Source organism: Syngnathus typhle, linkage group LG21 (genome assembly GCF_033458585.1).
Source record: "Syngnathus typhle isolate RoL2023-S1 ecotype Sweden linkage group LG21, RoL_Styp_1.0, whole genome shotgun sequence".
In the NCBI taxonomy this organism is placed as follows: domain Eukaryota; kingdom Metazoa; phylum Chordata; class Actinopteri; order Syngnathiformes; family Syngnathidae; genus Syngnathus; species Syngnathus typhle.
In genome coordinates this window covers 3,308,473-3,324,988 of record NC_083758.1, presented here as the reverse complement: position 1 = coordinate 3,324,988, position 16,516 = coordinate 3,308,473, and the positions used below count along the sequence as shown (strand labels likewise).

At 40.9% G+C, this 16,516-nt stretch overlaps 1 protein-coding gene across 1 annotated transcript in view; it reads left to right on the top strand.

Annotated features, from left to right (window-relative positions):
- The window catches only part of exoc4 (exocyst complex component 4), a 57,920-nt gene that overhangs the window by 12,218 nt on the left and 29,186 nt on the right, over positions 1 to 16,516 (top strand). Inside the window, exon 11 of the mRNA XM_061268825.1 lies at positions 8,063 to 8,159. Within this exon, the coding sequence (XP_061124809.1) occupies positions 8,063 to 8,159 (97 nt within the window). The remainder of the gene's footprint in view (positions 1 to 8,062; positions 8,160 to 16,516) is intronic.

The window sequence follows — 16,516 nt, the reverse complement described above, 5'->3', positions numbered from 1 at the left end:
CCCATTGAAATGAATGGAAATACAGGTAATTTGTCTCAGTTATACTTGGCTTTTTTAACCAATGGTTAAAAATAAATATAATGGATAATATAAATAAATAAAAATGGACTATAAAGAAATAAAACACGCTCAATTAGGCTAACAAGAACATTCTGATTCAAGTATTTGCAATCTGTATTTCTTGTCTAATCAATAATTTATTAGTTGATTTTGGCATACCGATCCAGTCAAAGTTGTTTTTTTCTGAAGAAGCAAACACGGTCCATTCGCTAGTCCATTCCAAAACCGTTCGTAAATTCAAAATAGTCTGGGGCGGCTGTAACTCTTCGTGTTTAGCCTGCTTATTAGTAAAAATCAGACTCCAATAAAATGATAAAAAGACTCTCCAGAATGGGCCCGGGAACGGGACGCAAGGGAGTACCGATAGCACCTGGACAAAGCGGGTCGAGATGTAACACTCTGAAAAAGAAAGGGATAGCAGGGTGACTTTGCAGAATACACCCACGGAGACAGACCTTCAAAACCCTCACACACACACACACATGTCCACACACACTCAGCAGTGTGTGAGCGAGCTGCACAGACCCTGGAGAATCAAAGCTGCTCTATTGCGCCTACATCTTCTCTCCCGGACTCGCCATCTCTTTGCCCGTGACCTTGAGGTTTCACTCTGCGGCACTGTTTGCCCGCAGCCACTCCTACCTTCACACCAAAGCCCCTGTGGAGAATGAAACACTGAAGAAAAAAAAAAAAAAGGCAAAGAGGAAAGCTCTTTTTATCTATACCACCAAAATCGGACACTATCTGCATGCTAATAAATCAATTATAAATTAGACAAGTTTTATCCCATTGTTGATGATAAGGCTGTTAACTATTAATTGAATATTGCGACACCCATGTCACTCACCAGGTCAGGCCCCACCTTCCAGAATGTGACGGTAGGGACCCCAAGTGGACAAAAATAATACCTGCACGGCTGGAGCTCAACATACGCGATTTTAAAAATATTTGTAGCACGACAACCTGGTTTGACATCGGTATGATTGTTTGCTATGGATGTAAACGGTAAACTTATTTCAGAATTTCAGCTTTTCAATCTTCGTTCGTAGATGCCTAATATGAACAAAAGATTCAAACGGAAAATCCTAGGATGAAAATCAGCCGACGTAACCATGGTGATAAAGACACAAATAATAATGAACAACTAAATGATGTAATTTCTTAACAGAATTATTCAGGAAATCCAGGCTGACAAGTAAGCAAGATGTTCCATGATGCAAATCCAATACAATCCATTCAAAGATGTTGCCGTACTTGCTAAAATGTATTAATCCAGTCGCTATTCTACTGAGTGGATGCCTTTCCTCAGCATAGCAGGAAGAAGCAACACTGATCAACTGTAGATAAAAGAAGAAAAAAAACCCCAATAGGCTTGAAATAACAGCTCACTCCCCCCCCCCATCTTCCATCTGTCTGCACCTCAGAAAAGAGCAGGCAGGATTTGTCTTCTTTTTTTTTTTGGAGTGGCTGAATGCCTCGGAGCGTTCATAAGAAGATGAGATTTCTCTGGGCTTTCATTTCACCTGTCACAATGCGCCGTCCGCAAAGAACCCGGGCCCCCAGCCTTTTGAACGGCCGCAACGGGATTGAAGCAGTAAGAAATCATTTAGAAAGTGAAATAAGTCCACCGCAATGGTTCGGGGGAAGGGGAGGGAGGGGGAGGTTAAAAGTCATTGTTTTCATCAGGGTCCGGCGAAGAAGCCATTAAGAGATTTCAGACGGGGAGAAATTAGGGGGAGAGAAAAAAAAAACATGCATTGAAGACTTCATCCCGCATCAAATAAAATTGGGAGGAAAAGGCGACTGAAATGAGAGATGGAGTTGAGGAGTTGCAGTGGCTTCGGGATTTACACGCCACTTCGAGCTTAGTCAAGTGTATCTCAGTGCTTATTTTAAGTCAATAGTTTTATTAGAAAATCAACTTACCAACATTTGGAAGTGTTAGACTTGATTGCAGGGAATCCTTTGGGTGCAAGATTGACTTTTTTTAAATTAAAGTTACACTCCTTGGCCATAACATTAAGTGCACCTAATTACGTCTAATACAGTAATCCCTCGCTACTTTGCGTTTCGTTTATCGCGACTTCACTACATCGTGGATTTTTCTTCCAAAATAAATCATTTAAAAGTCAAAATAAAACTTCTAAATTGAGGAAACACGTGTCTAACCTTTAGGACAATGTAGTATTGCTCCAAATGTTCATTTACATTCCTTTAGAAGTCTGTTTTTGCGTGTTAGCACGATCGTGAATCAGCATCTTTCGGCAAACTCGTTAGCCTCCCCAGTACTTCTTGTTGGTGACCGTACTTTGCGGATTTCACTTATCGCGGGTGGTTTTTGGAACCAATTATCCGCGATAAACGAGGGATTACTGTATAAAAGCAAATCAGAAAATCAGCCTTTGGCTAGAAATAATGATGTAACTATAATGCCAACAGGCATATTATATCTATCCTCTGCAAAGAACAATTACTATTAGCATACTGAGGCGCTGAGCCACTTTTCTGGATGCTTTTCCCTATTGTACTGCCCCCATGTGGCCAAGTGTCACATAACAGCAGGAGCAGCACAATCCCCAATGTATTGAAGCAAAAAAAAAAAAGATTTCCGATTGGCTCAGTGCATGGACAACCTCCCCAAACATCTCATCAGCAGCAATTACAAGCTTCACTTTCTTGTTCAAGTAAAGGCGGTCCCTCGGGGGGGGGTTGGTTGACACGTCAAGCTTTTAATCAACATGTGTGACTGTGCAGTAAACGGGAACCAGCGTGTTTGTTTTAATATTACTATTACTTTGAAATGAATGTGTAATATATGTAAGCGCCGGCCCGTATATCAATGCAACGCATGCCGACACATGCGGCGGAAGACATAATTGCCTCTTGCATATTCCGCCACGCATCATACGCTTCAATTAACCCAGAAGTCTTTATTACAGCTCCATATGTAGCCATATGTACCGCATTATGCGTGTGTGTGTGTGTCTGGATGTCACAGTGTGGGTGTTTACTTCACACCACACCACCTCATCCACTTTCAATCACACTTTCGATGAATAAATGATGAAAGTTACAATTTTGCAGCTGTAGATATGTTACCATGCTCCTCCCCCCCCTCCCGTCCACCGTGTTATTGTCTGTTCAGCCGTCTGATGACACGGAATAGCCCGTCGGTCATTTTGGAGGTGAAGTAAGAATATATATATTTTTCTCCTCCCAGCCTTTCACCACGCTAAGCCAGTAATATATTTTAAAAATGCTATTTCGTATTGTGTCACGGCCGGTCATTGCGTCGCGTGTAATATTGTCTTGCCCCGGGGAATGTTTGAAGTGACAATCATACCGCAGAGGCGCCGTAAACATAAGCGTACCCGGCATATGCATGCAAATAAACACACACGCTCATGACCTCCCGAGATGTCCCCCCTCTGAATGTATTTCACACATTCCTCCTTTTGATATTCAAAAACATTGGCGCAAGCAATCTAATTACAAGGAGATTTACCCGCCCACCCCCAACAGCCCTCTGATATGAGAAAATAAGAAAAGTTGTGTATTGTTTATGTATAAAACCGTAGCCGTCCCCTCGAGAGGGGAGGCGGCCGAAGTGCCGTTCCATGTCAGGCTGCTTTGTGGGACAGAAGGTGCAAATGGAAAAAAGGTCTGGAAAGAGGTGTGGATAAATCAACCAGTACATTTTTAGTCGTTCTATCAAAGACACACACACAAAAAAAAAATACCTTGATGAATCGTTTGACACCCATGTCACTCACAAGGTAGATTCTAATAAACGGCCAGTCAGGTCTACACCGGCGCCCGTGTCACTCACCAGTCCAGGTTCTAAATCTATAGCAACTCAAAAGTCACCAAATTGTGTTCCTGTGCCTCTGGTGTTCCGAGGTAGACAAACTGTATCCCCACCCCCAGTCTTTTTCCTCTCCGCCACCCACGGCAATCAATACCTGACTTCACCTGACCTCATCATTATGGTTTAACATATTCATAATACAAACCTCAGAGGAGATTTGAACTTTGTCGGCGAAAAAAAAAGTTGATTTATTATTATTGTTATGGGATTTTAATGCCGATGGCGCTCGCCTTTGCCTTGCCTTTGCTCTTTTGCAGATATCTAATGTTCAGACTCCACGGAAATAAATCTAGCCTGTCCTTCTGCCGCATTCCCGTGCTTGTGTCAGATGGATGACAGATGAACGCTTACGTCGGCAATCGGAACACAGTTATGTCATACGCGATGCATTAAACACGGTGTAATTGAACCACACTTCATCTGTATTTCTCGACTCAATAATGTCACAGGGAAACCTCGCTTGTTTTCCAGCCCCCCTATTATCATAGGTAGTGGCTAGTGGTGGCTGTTTTTCTCAAACTAGATTGATGTTACCCAAAATAAGTTTTAAAAATGTACATTATGCACCTCACCTCTTTCTAGCTAGTTAGCTAGCTTTCTAGCTATTTAGCTAGATGTCTCCCTAGCTAGCTATCTCTCTAACTCACGCTCTCTCAGGCTAGCTATTTAGCTAGCTAGCGAACTATTGAGCTAGCTGCGTGGTTTTGTTTTTCCCTTGATGTCACGTCCTTTGAACTGAATGTCCATCAGACCAATCGCTCGTTGGTATAGCAATGTTCTGCCCTGCCAGCCTACTAGCGCCCCTGCTACTTGTCTTTTCTGACACAAGAAAGTTCCGCTTTACAAGATATCGTGCGCAAACCGCCAGAAGGCAAAGTAGGACCAAAGTCTTTTCCAAGTTACTCGATCGGCAGCAGACGGAGATTACAACAAGGTCGACTTAGTTTGCACAGCGACAAAATGTAATCAGGAAGAGCCGGTGTATTCTCCCGCCAAGCTGAAGCTAATTTCAATTAGCGCAGGAGGTCCTCTCGTCATTGGCGGCTTTGAGCGGCCCCTCTGTGTTTACTTTTCATCTCGACGAATTCAGGCAGGAAAGGAAGTTGGACGTTTCCACATTTAAGCGTATGTGGATGTTGGCACAGCTGATGAACATGCAAAACTTGCATGTAGCAGCATGTAGCGGGTTCCTCACGTGATTTTGTCGTGTTAATTAGAAGTAGCAGGCATCAAACACATGCTTGTACTATTGAGGCGTACGTTTTTGACACATCGTTGACACTGTGAAAGACCATCAAAGCAGTTCTGAGTCGAGTACTTCGGTGGAATGTGCAGTTAGAGTTTTTTTTAGATCCCAACTTGTAGCACATTTAAAGAGCACTTCATATTCTGTGAGCTCGTACATTGTTGTCACAGCATCACTGACATCCGCTCACTCAGTGAAATCCACAGAGCCACGCGAAAACACACGTTTAATAATTAATCCCGCTCATTTCACGCCTGGATATATTTATGCTATTATTTATTTATGCTATTAATTCTCATCAGAGAGTTGGGTTCCCCCGGCTGGCGGAGCACGGGCTTCAAATTAATTTTAATAATGGAAAGCTCTCATTAAGATCCAATCAGACATGAAGGCTGGCTGAGTGGAATAGGATGCCCTCGCACTTGATCAGAAGGTTCATGTATTATTGAGGTGCAGGTGTCAACTCTTGGGGATTTGCTGATTATGTGATAATTCCCTCGGAAACTGTTAAACGCTGATGACGGATGAAAATAGAAAAGACGAAAAAACAAAATGCAAAACAGGAAGCACTTAACTTCTGTGTAAATGATTCCGTGACATTTAAAAGCGTCAACTGCTAGCAGGGAATCATCTCATAACGGAAAGATTCTTGAGTAAATACAACGAAATATATAATTCAAAGAGCAAGTTTGACGCCTCTTAACTGGAGCACCTAAAAGGGAGCACCTAATAATTTAAAAAGAATTGACAATGGATCTTATAATTAGGTGCGGCTTATATATGGATGTCAAATTTAAGTTGGAAAAAAGTCTTTCGTTTGACCCGGTCCCGTATGACCCCGACGCCCCCAAGATACGGAAATTTCTAAAAAATAGACGTATTCATTGAAATGCATTATAATCCTTTGTGCCTAATAGTAAAAAAGAAATAAAAAAATACCGTATTCCATGAATATACTATTACATAGAGCTGAGTGACACACTTGTAAATGAGGGATTATTCCCTATCTTTACTCATCTCTTTCCTTCTCGCTCTCTTTAACACACGCTTGTACGCGCATACGCAAACACCCAAAGTCTCGGGAGACACCGACGTGGCGTTTGATATTACACATGCCTTTTCTCTCGCCGTCTAAATCTGGTCAGGGTCCAGAATTCATCGCAAGATCAAACCGACTTTTTCTCATCAAACCCAGGAAAGTGTGGCTAATGCAATTTCACTAAGTCACTGACTGACTTGATTACATGTGGGCCAGGGGAGGGGATGCTAAGGCGCCAACGGGGGTGGGCTGCGGGGGGGCTTGTGTGGTGTAGGTAAGTGTGAGGAGATACTGAAAAGCATACTCGTCAAGATTCAGCCGCATTATGATTCATTAGGATTCCTCCCCGAAGCTGCGCTAAGCCGGCCTTCGTCTTCTTCCACACGCCGCTAATCCCGGATGCTCACCCAAGTCCAGACCAACAAAAACATTTTTCTCCAATTATGTGGTGACGGCTGGTAGCAGTCGGGTGCCATCCTGACCCTGTCACGTCCAGACAAGTCTGAAGGAGTCCCATGCATATTAATGCATCTCGCTATTTAATATTCAGCGGTGTTATGCCCTGTTGGCAGCTGCTCCCGGACCCTCATGGATCAGCGAGGTTTCCTGGTGGCTTGCCTCGTCTGACACTGTTGCAGATGTTTAGAGCGTGAAATTAAATTGGTCATTGTCATCGGGGTCTACACACGGGGGAGTTGCTTGTTTGTGTACCTGAGAGCGGTTTACGGTTAGACGAGCAATGAAAACTTCCCAGAAGTATAGGAAGTTGGACAAAGGATGGAAGGTGGCGTCTTTGTTCGTATTCGGCTAATTGAGTCTTAATTGAATTGGCACCAAAGGAAGGAGTCATTTTAGATGACACCAGATCAAAGTCAGAAGTTCTCTTGAAAGTTGGCAAGGGAATAAAGGGCGACCTCGTCACATCTCGTGAAAATTCGCAGAGAATTGTCTCCCGTACGTTTCAAATAAAACGTGTTCGATTAGAAATGCATTATTGAGCGCAGCCTGGGGAACAATAGCTTGATATGCATTTGAATGCACGTCGCCGAGGTCACACGGAAGACGCTTCGGCACGGCGCAGAGGTGTCTTTGTGTTCTATCACACAAGCTTTGCAAGGCCATATTGGAAATGGAAATGGAAAAAGGAGAAAACAACGCCCGGGCTTTTGTTCCCAAAAACTAACTTTGCCTTTCTTAGACCTCCGTGAAGTTTCTCATTTGCTCATTTAAAGTCACCCAGGATCTCTTGTATGGCTAAATCACAATTTGCTTTCGAACACTGCGTGCGCCTTCATCCGTAGCTCGTATTCCTCCAAGACGTGCATACCTGAACGCGCGATCATTCTTTCCGCCGCGCAGTTTGCCGTATTGACGGAAAGCCACAATTCCGTCTCCCGTCAATTATATCGATTACTTCAGCATGAGCGGAGGTAATGAGCTTCAGTGTTCTTTCTCTCCCCTGTGATATCCGCCTCGTTCCCTTTTCTGCATGAAGCCCCAATCCCCGATCTCCCGCCCCATTGCCCCAGTGTCATTCTGTGCCACCCATGTCGGAGCTTGTTCCCATGATTTCCTGATTAGCCCCTGTTAGCCAAAATGGAGCGTGGGCATGCATTTGATTTTGTGACTCCTGGTATTTATTTTTGCTGCTCAGTCTCCCGGCAACCCCGCTGGGTTAGCGTCTGAGCCGCGCTTGGTCGTTGCTTGAGCCACTGTGATGTCATTTTCAGTTGCTAGCAAGTGGCAAAATGGCCGCCCCATGAGATGGATAGGGAAAAAGTCTTATTTTCCACCCTCCTGTTGTTACAAGTACAAATGTATTTGATCAAGCCACCCTTGTTTTCTGTAGGTGGCGCCGATGACAACCTGATGGAAGGTGGCGAAATGAAGTTTGTGTGTAAACCGGGAGCGAGGAACATCACTGTCATCTTCCAGCCTCTTCTCAGGTACAACACTTTCCACCATGTGTCTGAAAATCAAAATGAATTAGCGGGTAATGGAACTTACTTACCAGAGAAGAAACGCCAACACACTCAAGATGTCAGAGGATCCGGCACGTGACTCGATACCAGTAAAACTCAAACTAATTCTATTTCGGAGCTTCTTAGCGACCATCCATTGATTTGTGACTTTTTAACGTTGATCGACTTAGCGTAAATCGGACTCGATGTAATGCACTGCATCTCCGTTTGGAAATGTTTTGTTGCTACCCTCCAGCAATTGGAATCGACAGCCGTCTTCGCTTTTACATCGCATTAGATTCAAGTCTTCGGAAGGCCTGCTAGTTCTCTACATAACTCCCCGGAGATTTGCGGGAATCTAATCACGACGACGCCTAATTGAATTGTGATGCTCTGATACATTAGCTTCAAGGCTCCATTAAAGCGAGGTGGTTCTTATTTCCTCGCCGTACAATTTGACGCCACGCAATGTCTGTTTGTAATGCACAGGGGTGGGATGATGTGGCGAGCTTAGCAAACGTTTTGACGCTCAAAGTGTCTCGAATGCGCCGTTTCCGCTCATCCGAATGGCGACTCAATTCGTAAAACCGAGTGACCGTAAAGACCGCATTAGAAGTATTTTCATGACCCTTCCTTTCGATCCCTCCAGAAATAAACTACCAAAAAGAAAACTTCTTGCCTACGCTATGTTGTCGATAATAGTTTTGCATCAATCACTAGCGGTCGCTTCGCGTTCCCCTCCTCGCGACTGCGCCGCTGGCACGCCGTGGCTTACAGATGGTTTTCTAATGGCGCAGCTTTGCTGATGGATCGCTAAACCTCCCGCAGCCAGCCGCGCAACTCGTGGCGGCTTTAATGACTAAAGCTTTCGGGTTGCACACAAGCTGGCTAAATCAGACCTAAACAACTCATGCCAACTTGTGTAATTTGTCAGTCTCCCAAACTCTTGCTAAGATGCGGGCATTTTTCTTTAGACTTCTTCACTCATTCACTGCCAGCAGTTCTAAAGCAGTTTCCCATATTGTCAGCTGTTTTAAAGAATATTGTTTGATCTTATGACACGTATTTGTTTTGTTTTTGTAACTAACCTCAAATATTCTATATGAAAAATGCTGATGAACATTCAAAACATGCTTTCCATATCGCAAATCTGTAGTTACCTGACATGGCCAGATAGATGACAGACAATTTTGGAATGATATGCAGGACAAACACGACACCTCAATAAGAATGTGAGTGAGTTGTGTTTTGTGTAAAAGGGTTCTTGCACTTTGTTTGTAATATTGTGCCTTCCTTGTATATTTATTTTGATGCAAGAAAGCCCTTTGCACCAGAATGACGAATTCAACAGCGGAGGTAAACATTTGGATTGTAGTCGACGATCATGAACGTCCACGGCGGCGAATGAGCTAATGTTGCACAATACATACAAATGCACTCTTTGCAATACGGGGTGTCATTGGGGTCCCCTCTAAGCCATTCATCCCCTGTGCCCGGAATCATTGCAGCAAATCAGCTCGCGCATTAGCCGCCGCCAAGGCCGCCACTTGTTTATCATTCCGTCTTGGACCGTCTAGCAGCAGAAAAGTTGAGAAGGTATGCTCTGGTGCCTTCAAGGTTGCGCGTGTCTGACTCTGAATATGCTGAGGGGGATTATTTATTCCACTGGGCCTTGGATGGCTCTGAATCCCCCTGCTGGTTGGAAGCCCGGGCAGAGAGGGACATCCTAGTCAGACATCAGTAATCAACACAGATGGATAATTGAAAGAAGCAAGTAGGAAAATTATTTCTCTGTTGTTTTTGCATCGACAGTGTCTATCTGCTTAAATTAATTAGCATGAATAATAACGATATTATAATAATAATAATAATAATAAAAGCCTGATCTCTGAAAATCTGACGAGTCCTCAAGTAGCGACTATATGGCTTTGGGGGAGTGTTTGCACGTTACTACATTATTTGACTTGTAGGGTCTCCGGTTGGCATTTCGCTGGTATTTCCACCTCTTGCACTGGACGGGCTTGGCATTTTGAAAAGATTCCGCGAGGGCTGCTAATCTCTCCCACTTCACCCGTCGCACGAAGCCCGAGCGAGGCGATGCTTATGGATGTAAATTAGATAAAAAGATATAGATTAGGGCAATGTTAAAACGGGTGGCCGACGTTATTTTATGGCTCGGGCTCATTAGTAACACGGGGAAATGCGTATGAGGTTCTCGCAAAGTTGCAGTGAGGAAAAACTGCCCACAAGGTCAGCGCGTAACAAAGGGCGCTCGGAGGGAGCGGCGAGGGGAAGGACAAAGGAACAAGCCATGAAAGTAATGAGGAGCAGACAGAGAGCTCCATGACAGGAAGAGGACAGAAGGTCCTGGCCACCCGTCGCAGTTGCCTGTGGTGAAAACGGCATCCCACCATGACTCTGCACTAATTTCACACTCTCATTAAATCTCCTCCCCGAGAACAGAAAGAATGGCAAGGTGAAATGGGAGCGTTTTAAAAACACTATCCTTGGGGAATATCTCAAATGATTTATCAGGGCTTATTTTGTGTTACACGACTGAATAGACTTTTCCTTCAAAATTACAGTCTTGGTTTCTATACTGTACTTTGATGTACTGTAATTTGTCAGGGCCATTTAAATATTGTTATATTTGAGTGATTTTTTTTGACATCTTAACAAAAAGTAGTATCGGTGCATTTTTCAACTTACTCTACCCCGCTTATAACTTATTTTTTCTTTTCGCATCTTTTCTAACTTTATCAGCAGAGTTTTCTCTCCAGTCTCTCTCAGCCACACCCATTAAACACTAGAACGTCGTCAAGAAGGAATTTACACTAGAAAAGGTCACAAGCTCGTGCGAGATGAATGAAGTCGACAAAAGAAAGCAACAACGTAGAGGCGGGGAGCAGATGGCGGCGAAAGCACAAAAGGAAAAATGATTAAACAAAAGGGAACAAACGGACAGGTGGGTTGAGAGTAGAAAATGATAAGAGCGAAGAAGAAAGAAAAACGAGAAAGCCTCTTAAATTGCGTCTGTGTTGAATGGCTTGTTAGTCCGCTTTGAATTGGTAGTTTTGTATGAGCGCGCTCGTATTGTTGCTGTAAAACAATGTGCTGGCTGGCCATGGGGAGAAAATGAAAAAGGCCGATAACAAGAGCGCTTAACTGCTAAGTGCTTAACATTAAACACTGCAATATACCCCACTGGTGTAAGGAAAAAAAAAAAAAGTTAGTGCGCCAGATGAATTGTAGTCATTTCAATAAACTGCAGATTCAACAATTCACCTAAAGGACTCATAAAAATGTTCCGATACTATAACAACCGATACTTTTAAACAGCTAGTCATATACGATTCTGTCTTTGGGTCTTCAAAAAGAGCCGTGTGCTTGCTTCAAGATATTTAGTTAGTTTGTAGTTTACAGTAAAATGAACACAAACTAAAGATCCAAACACAAATAGCAGTCGGCTAGCATTAGCTTAAAAGTGACACATAATACACATCATAGATAACAGATAGCGTCAATATCGTAGTATAAATCTAAGATAATATTCAAACACTGGCATGTGTTTTTCAGTCTGTTAAAACGGTATATAAACAACATTCTTATTTTAATTAAATATGTATTCAAAAAAAGGCATGTTTATCCTTGAGTTAAGTTTATTCCTTAATAACGTTTTGTCATTTTTGGATGAGTTTGGAAAACATCAAAAACAACAAATTCGACAAAATAATAGACGGCCAGTTCTTCGACCTTGATGACTGTTTATCGGCAATCCACAGAAATAAAGAAAATATTTTTATTAAGCACATTAGCAATTTTGTTTTGACGGTATGCTATAAATGACAGTTATGCTATTCGGCTAACAAAATTCAAGACAATTAGTCAAAGCAATAAAATCTGAGTAATGTTCAGTCAATCAGCATTTAAAGTTTATTTTTGGTACACTCTTTATTAACACCGTATAATTTTTCTAGAAGTTTTAGCCACGAGCTAACAAGAACAAAGTGTGTATTTGCCACGAACACACGCACATCTCCGATATTAAACCCGTCTTGGCAGGGGTCTTTTCTCCAGCTATAGAAGGCTGGATAAATGCTTTGATTTTGTTTATCCACCCCATAATGGAATCACACTGGGTTCCCGGGGCAACCTGTGAAGCCGACAGTCGTCATCTCGGCCGGGAGGGACGGACGGGTGCTCTTGAAGGAGTGCTACTTGCCTCAGCGGTAGACGTCCCGTGAAGTTAGCTTTGATGACCTCTAGAGGGAGATAGCAGACGTTGAGAATTGTTGCCCTGTCCCATTAGCGGCTGAAATTGTGCAGGAAGATGTTTTGATCATCCGCCAATCGGTTGTTGCCCCGCCGACGCTCGTGAAATTGCTAACACACAACAAACATGCATTGACCACGCACAATTCAGACATTGCAAGTGATTTTGCAATTATTGTGTGAGTTCCAGATTTTCTATTTCCTCTGTCCTAACCTCTTTCCATCCTTCAATCCTCCCGACAACATGAGCTGCCACTCCGCGTTAGCGCCACATGAGTGAGCCCACATCACAGGGGCCTTTGATTGGAGGCCGGGGGCCTTTCCAGGTCGGCGAGCCGCTCCGTGATAATAACCTTGTTTGATTGCTGGAGCGGCGATGTAATTGATTGATCAGCAAAGCCTTTTGGGGGTTTGTAGGATTCTGGGTAGATTCCAAGGAATGGATGCGTGATGCAAGGGGTTACTTCAACCAAGTACAGTTCAGATTGCCAAAATGGGGTTCAAAAAGGTCAGTCTTGACAAAGTAACCAAGGGTATCCAGTTTTTTCTTGTTTTGAAACTACTGACCAGCTCCTCATTTTAGCTACAATATAAGTATTTACGATTTATGTCCAGTTTGATAATAGTAGTTACATCAACTGTTTTTGTATTTTCAGAGGGGGAGTATATTATTTGTTGTTTTTTGGAATATTTTAAAAAAAAAAAAAAAAGTACACTTTTTAACGTTTAAAGTTATGTGATTGATCATTTATATTTGGTTTATGTTTTGATATATTTGCTTGATATTTTTAGAAAATATATTGTGATGTAATTTTTGCAATTTTTGACATTTTCTTTCTGCATATTTTAGTATGTCACCCCTCGATTTTTTTCTTGGCTGATAGTTTATATTTTCTTATATTTAGTTAGAATTATAACTGATATTTATAAATTATAATAAATTATATACATTTTTTGTTTTTTCTTAATAGTTAATCTAGTTCTACTTTTGTGGCTCACACTTTTTTCAAAATTTTAAAATATAGTATTTTCGTTCAGTATTTTCCCTATTTTGAAAATGTTGTTCTAATATCTTTGTATTCTATAATTTGTATATTTTTCTAGTAATGTATTTCGATATTTGGATTTTTTTCCAACCAAATCTTTATATTTTTTTAAATCTAATTCTTAAGAGTTCATCTACTCTTCAAGCCCTTTTATTTAATGTTATTTTCTCTTATTTTAAGGTCTTGTCTAATTGTTCTTTAGCAATAGTTTGAACATTATTTCCACTGGCTCTCGTCAGATCACGGTAGCAACTGAGATTTACTCCAAGTTTTTCCCAAATTATGGGATTTTTTTTGGATGTAGTTTTAAAAAACACTTCCTGACCTAAATAAGTGTTTGTGATTTCCTAATTGCTCCTTCTATAAATTAGTCCATGATTTTGGATTAGTTCATTACTCTCCAAGATGGATGCTTCACCATTTTATGTGATGGCAGACTTTAACCACTCGGTAATCGCGACGGTTTCAAACAATTAGCACAGTTTGATTTGATATTGGATTACCAATGATGTCACACTTAATCATACCACGAAGAAACAAAGGTGAGGCATGAGTTGCAGTCTGTGTGTTTATAAGCGGTGTCTTTTAAACCTCCCACAAACTTCCACATTTGTCAACAAGATGGATGTTCCTCCCGGTTCGTCCTTCATCTCAATGCCCAAACCGAGTCCCCCACAGAGTGGCGGAAAAGTCAAAACCCGGCAGACTGATTGCACCTCCTTTTAAAGTTCTACTGAACTTCAAGTCTAGAAACAGTTTAGTAATAAAGCCCTACACGGAACTCGGTACAAGTGGAGTGTGATTTGTCGGGAATTTGAGACGGGGGAAAAAAATCCATTATGTTTGATGTGAGTGTCTCACAGCGAAAACCCGGCGAAATAACGTTAGGCCGTGTGGTAATGTGATTGCGGCTGTGCGAATATGAGATTTCTAATGGATTTGAGCACATTACAACATTCTTTATTTGTAATATTTATTCCCCACCGGTTTCAAATGCCCTTTTGCTAAGTACGACATCTCCCCTCTGCGTGTTTTCCAGCTGGGAACGATTATTCTTCTTGTGGTGGGGACATGATGGAAAAAGAAGTCTCATTTTTACATGTTAAAACAAAAAAAAATATGTAGGCATAACATTTTGCAGAAATCTCACGAAATAAGCAAGCATGAGCAGATTCAATGAGTTAGATTAGGGAGGACGCGGATTGACACACACACATGCTCCCCGCCGCTTGACGAGATAGGAGATGGAGTGAGGCCATTATGCAAATGTCAGGTGTCAAGTGTAAATGAGATTGGAAGGACGGGAAACAGAAGTATCGGATAGCATCACACCGGCGAGGTGATGAAAGCATTCCGACACCAATGGATAGCAGAAGAGCACCTCGGCTTTGAAGGGAAGGACAGATATTGACAGTTGGTTTATTGGAGGTGGCACATGAGTGCATTTTTTTTTTCGCGCCTGGAAGTCTGTAATTTTGTTTTAAATTGTGGTGTATTCGTTGTTTCGTTTCTGCCAAACTGACAACACGCGTAAGATAATTACATACAAAATATATGTAAATATATGCTCTGTTAACGTGTGTTAGTATGAATAACTAGATGCAATTAAATTAATTTAATAGTAAGAAAAATGTTCTCATCTTATTCATTTTTAAAAAAGTATCAAATAAAATGAATACATTAAAATACTCAGTTCAATAAATTCACAAATTATTATTATTTGTGAATTATAGTTTTTATTATAGTAAAATATTAAATTAAAAATAATTAAAACCTGTCCATTCAATAAAATGTAAAGAAATCAATGATTTGTAAAATAATAAAATCAAGCTATATTGTTACAGTCATAAATTAATAAGTAAATATAAAAATAAAATAATTGAATTCGAAAAGTTGAAATAATTATTACAGAGTTCAAATATACCAGTCCATTATATCTTAAATTACTATTACTCAAAATAATGCTAAGAAATGCTAAAATAATAAATGCAAAAAAATTGAATAATTATTGGAATAAGTATTATTTTTTGTACAAATGATGAACTTAAATTAATTAAATACATTCGAATAATAATATTAATGTTGTAAAGTTCACCTAAAGTATACATAATAAAAATCTAAATAAACTTTTAAAATGAAACAATAAATACAGAAACTAAATTAAAAAGTGAAATTACTACAATAAAAACAGAGTATAAACAAATAAAATTACATTCTTAGTTCAATGAAATTCATCAAATATTAAAGTCCAAAATAATTAACCAATAACTCAACTTTCTATAAAGAGAACTTTAAAAACCACCATTGCTGCTTACAAGTTGCTGTACATAAAGTAAAAATCTGAAATCTAAAAACAAATATTCTTAAAACAATAACATCAAATCAACGAATACAATAGAAAAAAAACCTCGATAACAAAAACAACACTGTTCTCGCCTCTATCTCAAATGTGTCTGAGTGGCAATATGTTGAGTTTGTCTTAACCGACATTATATTTCTTTTCGTCATCTCTTTCTTAGCATTTTGCGGCCGAGCAACCTAACCTTTTAGTCACCCTTCTCGGTGATATACCCTTCAGTGACGGACAGACGCAATATTCGCCATATGGCTTGGAACATGAAAGGCGTCACATCAGAGCCCAAGTGAAACGTAACAAAGAAAAAGGTCAAGGTTGTCATCTCTCTCAAGTGGACGCTCGCCGAGCAAAACATGACAACAAGCGCCTGAAAAATCAATGAATAATTTAACCCTTTGCATCAGATTCGCCCTTCCGAGGAAGTCGCACACAAAAAGACCGTCAGATCGTGTCTTTGAGCAATGTCTGCTTATATCTGCTGATAGTTTATTGCAACTCACTTATGTTTGATGGCCATAGTCGTCAATGGCAGCGAACGAGTTCATATATTTTTTATGTTTGACATGCAAAAATAATTTCTTATTAGATCGCAATTCTTTTTCAAAAATCGTTCAGCTCTACTCTCGTAATGTGCCGGTATTCCCAGAGTTCGCAAAATTGCATGTCGT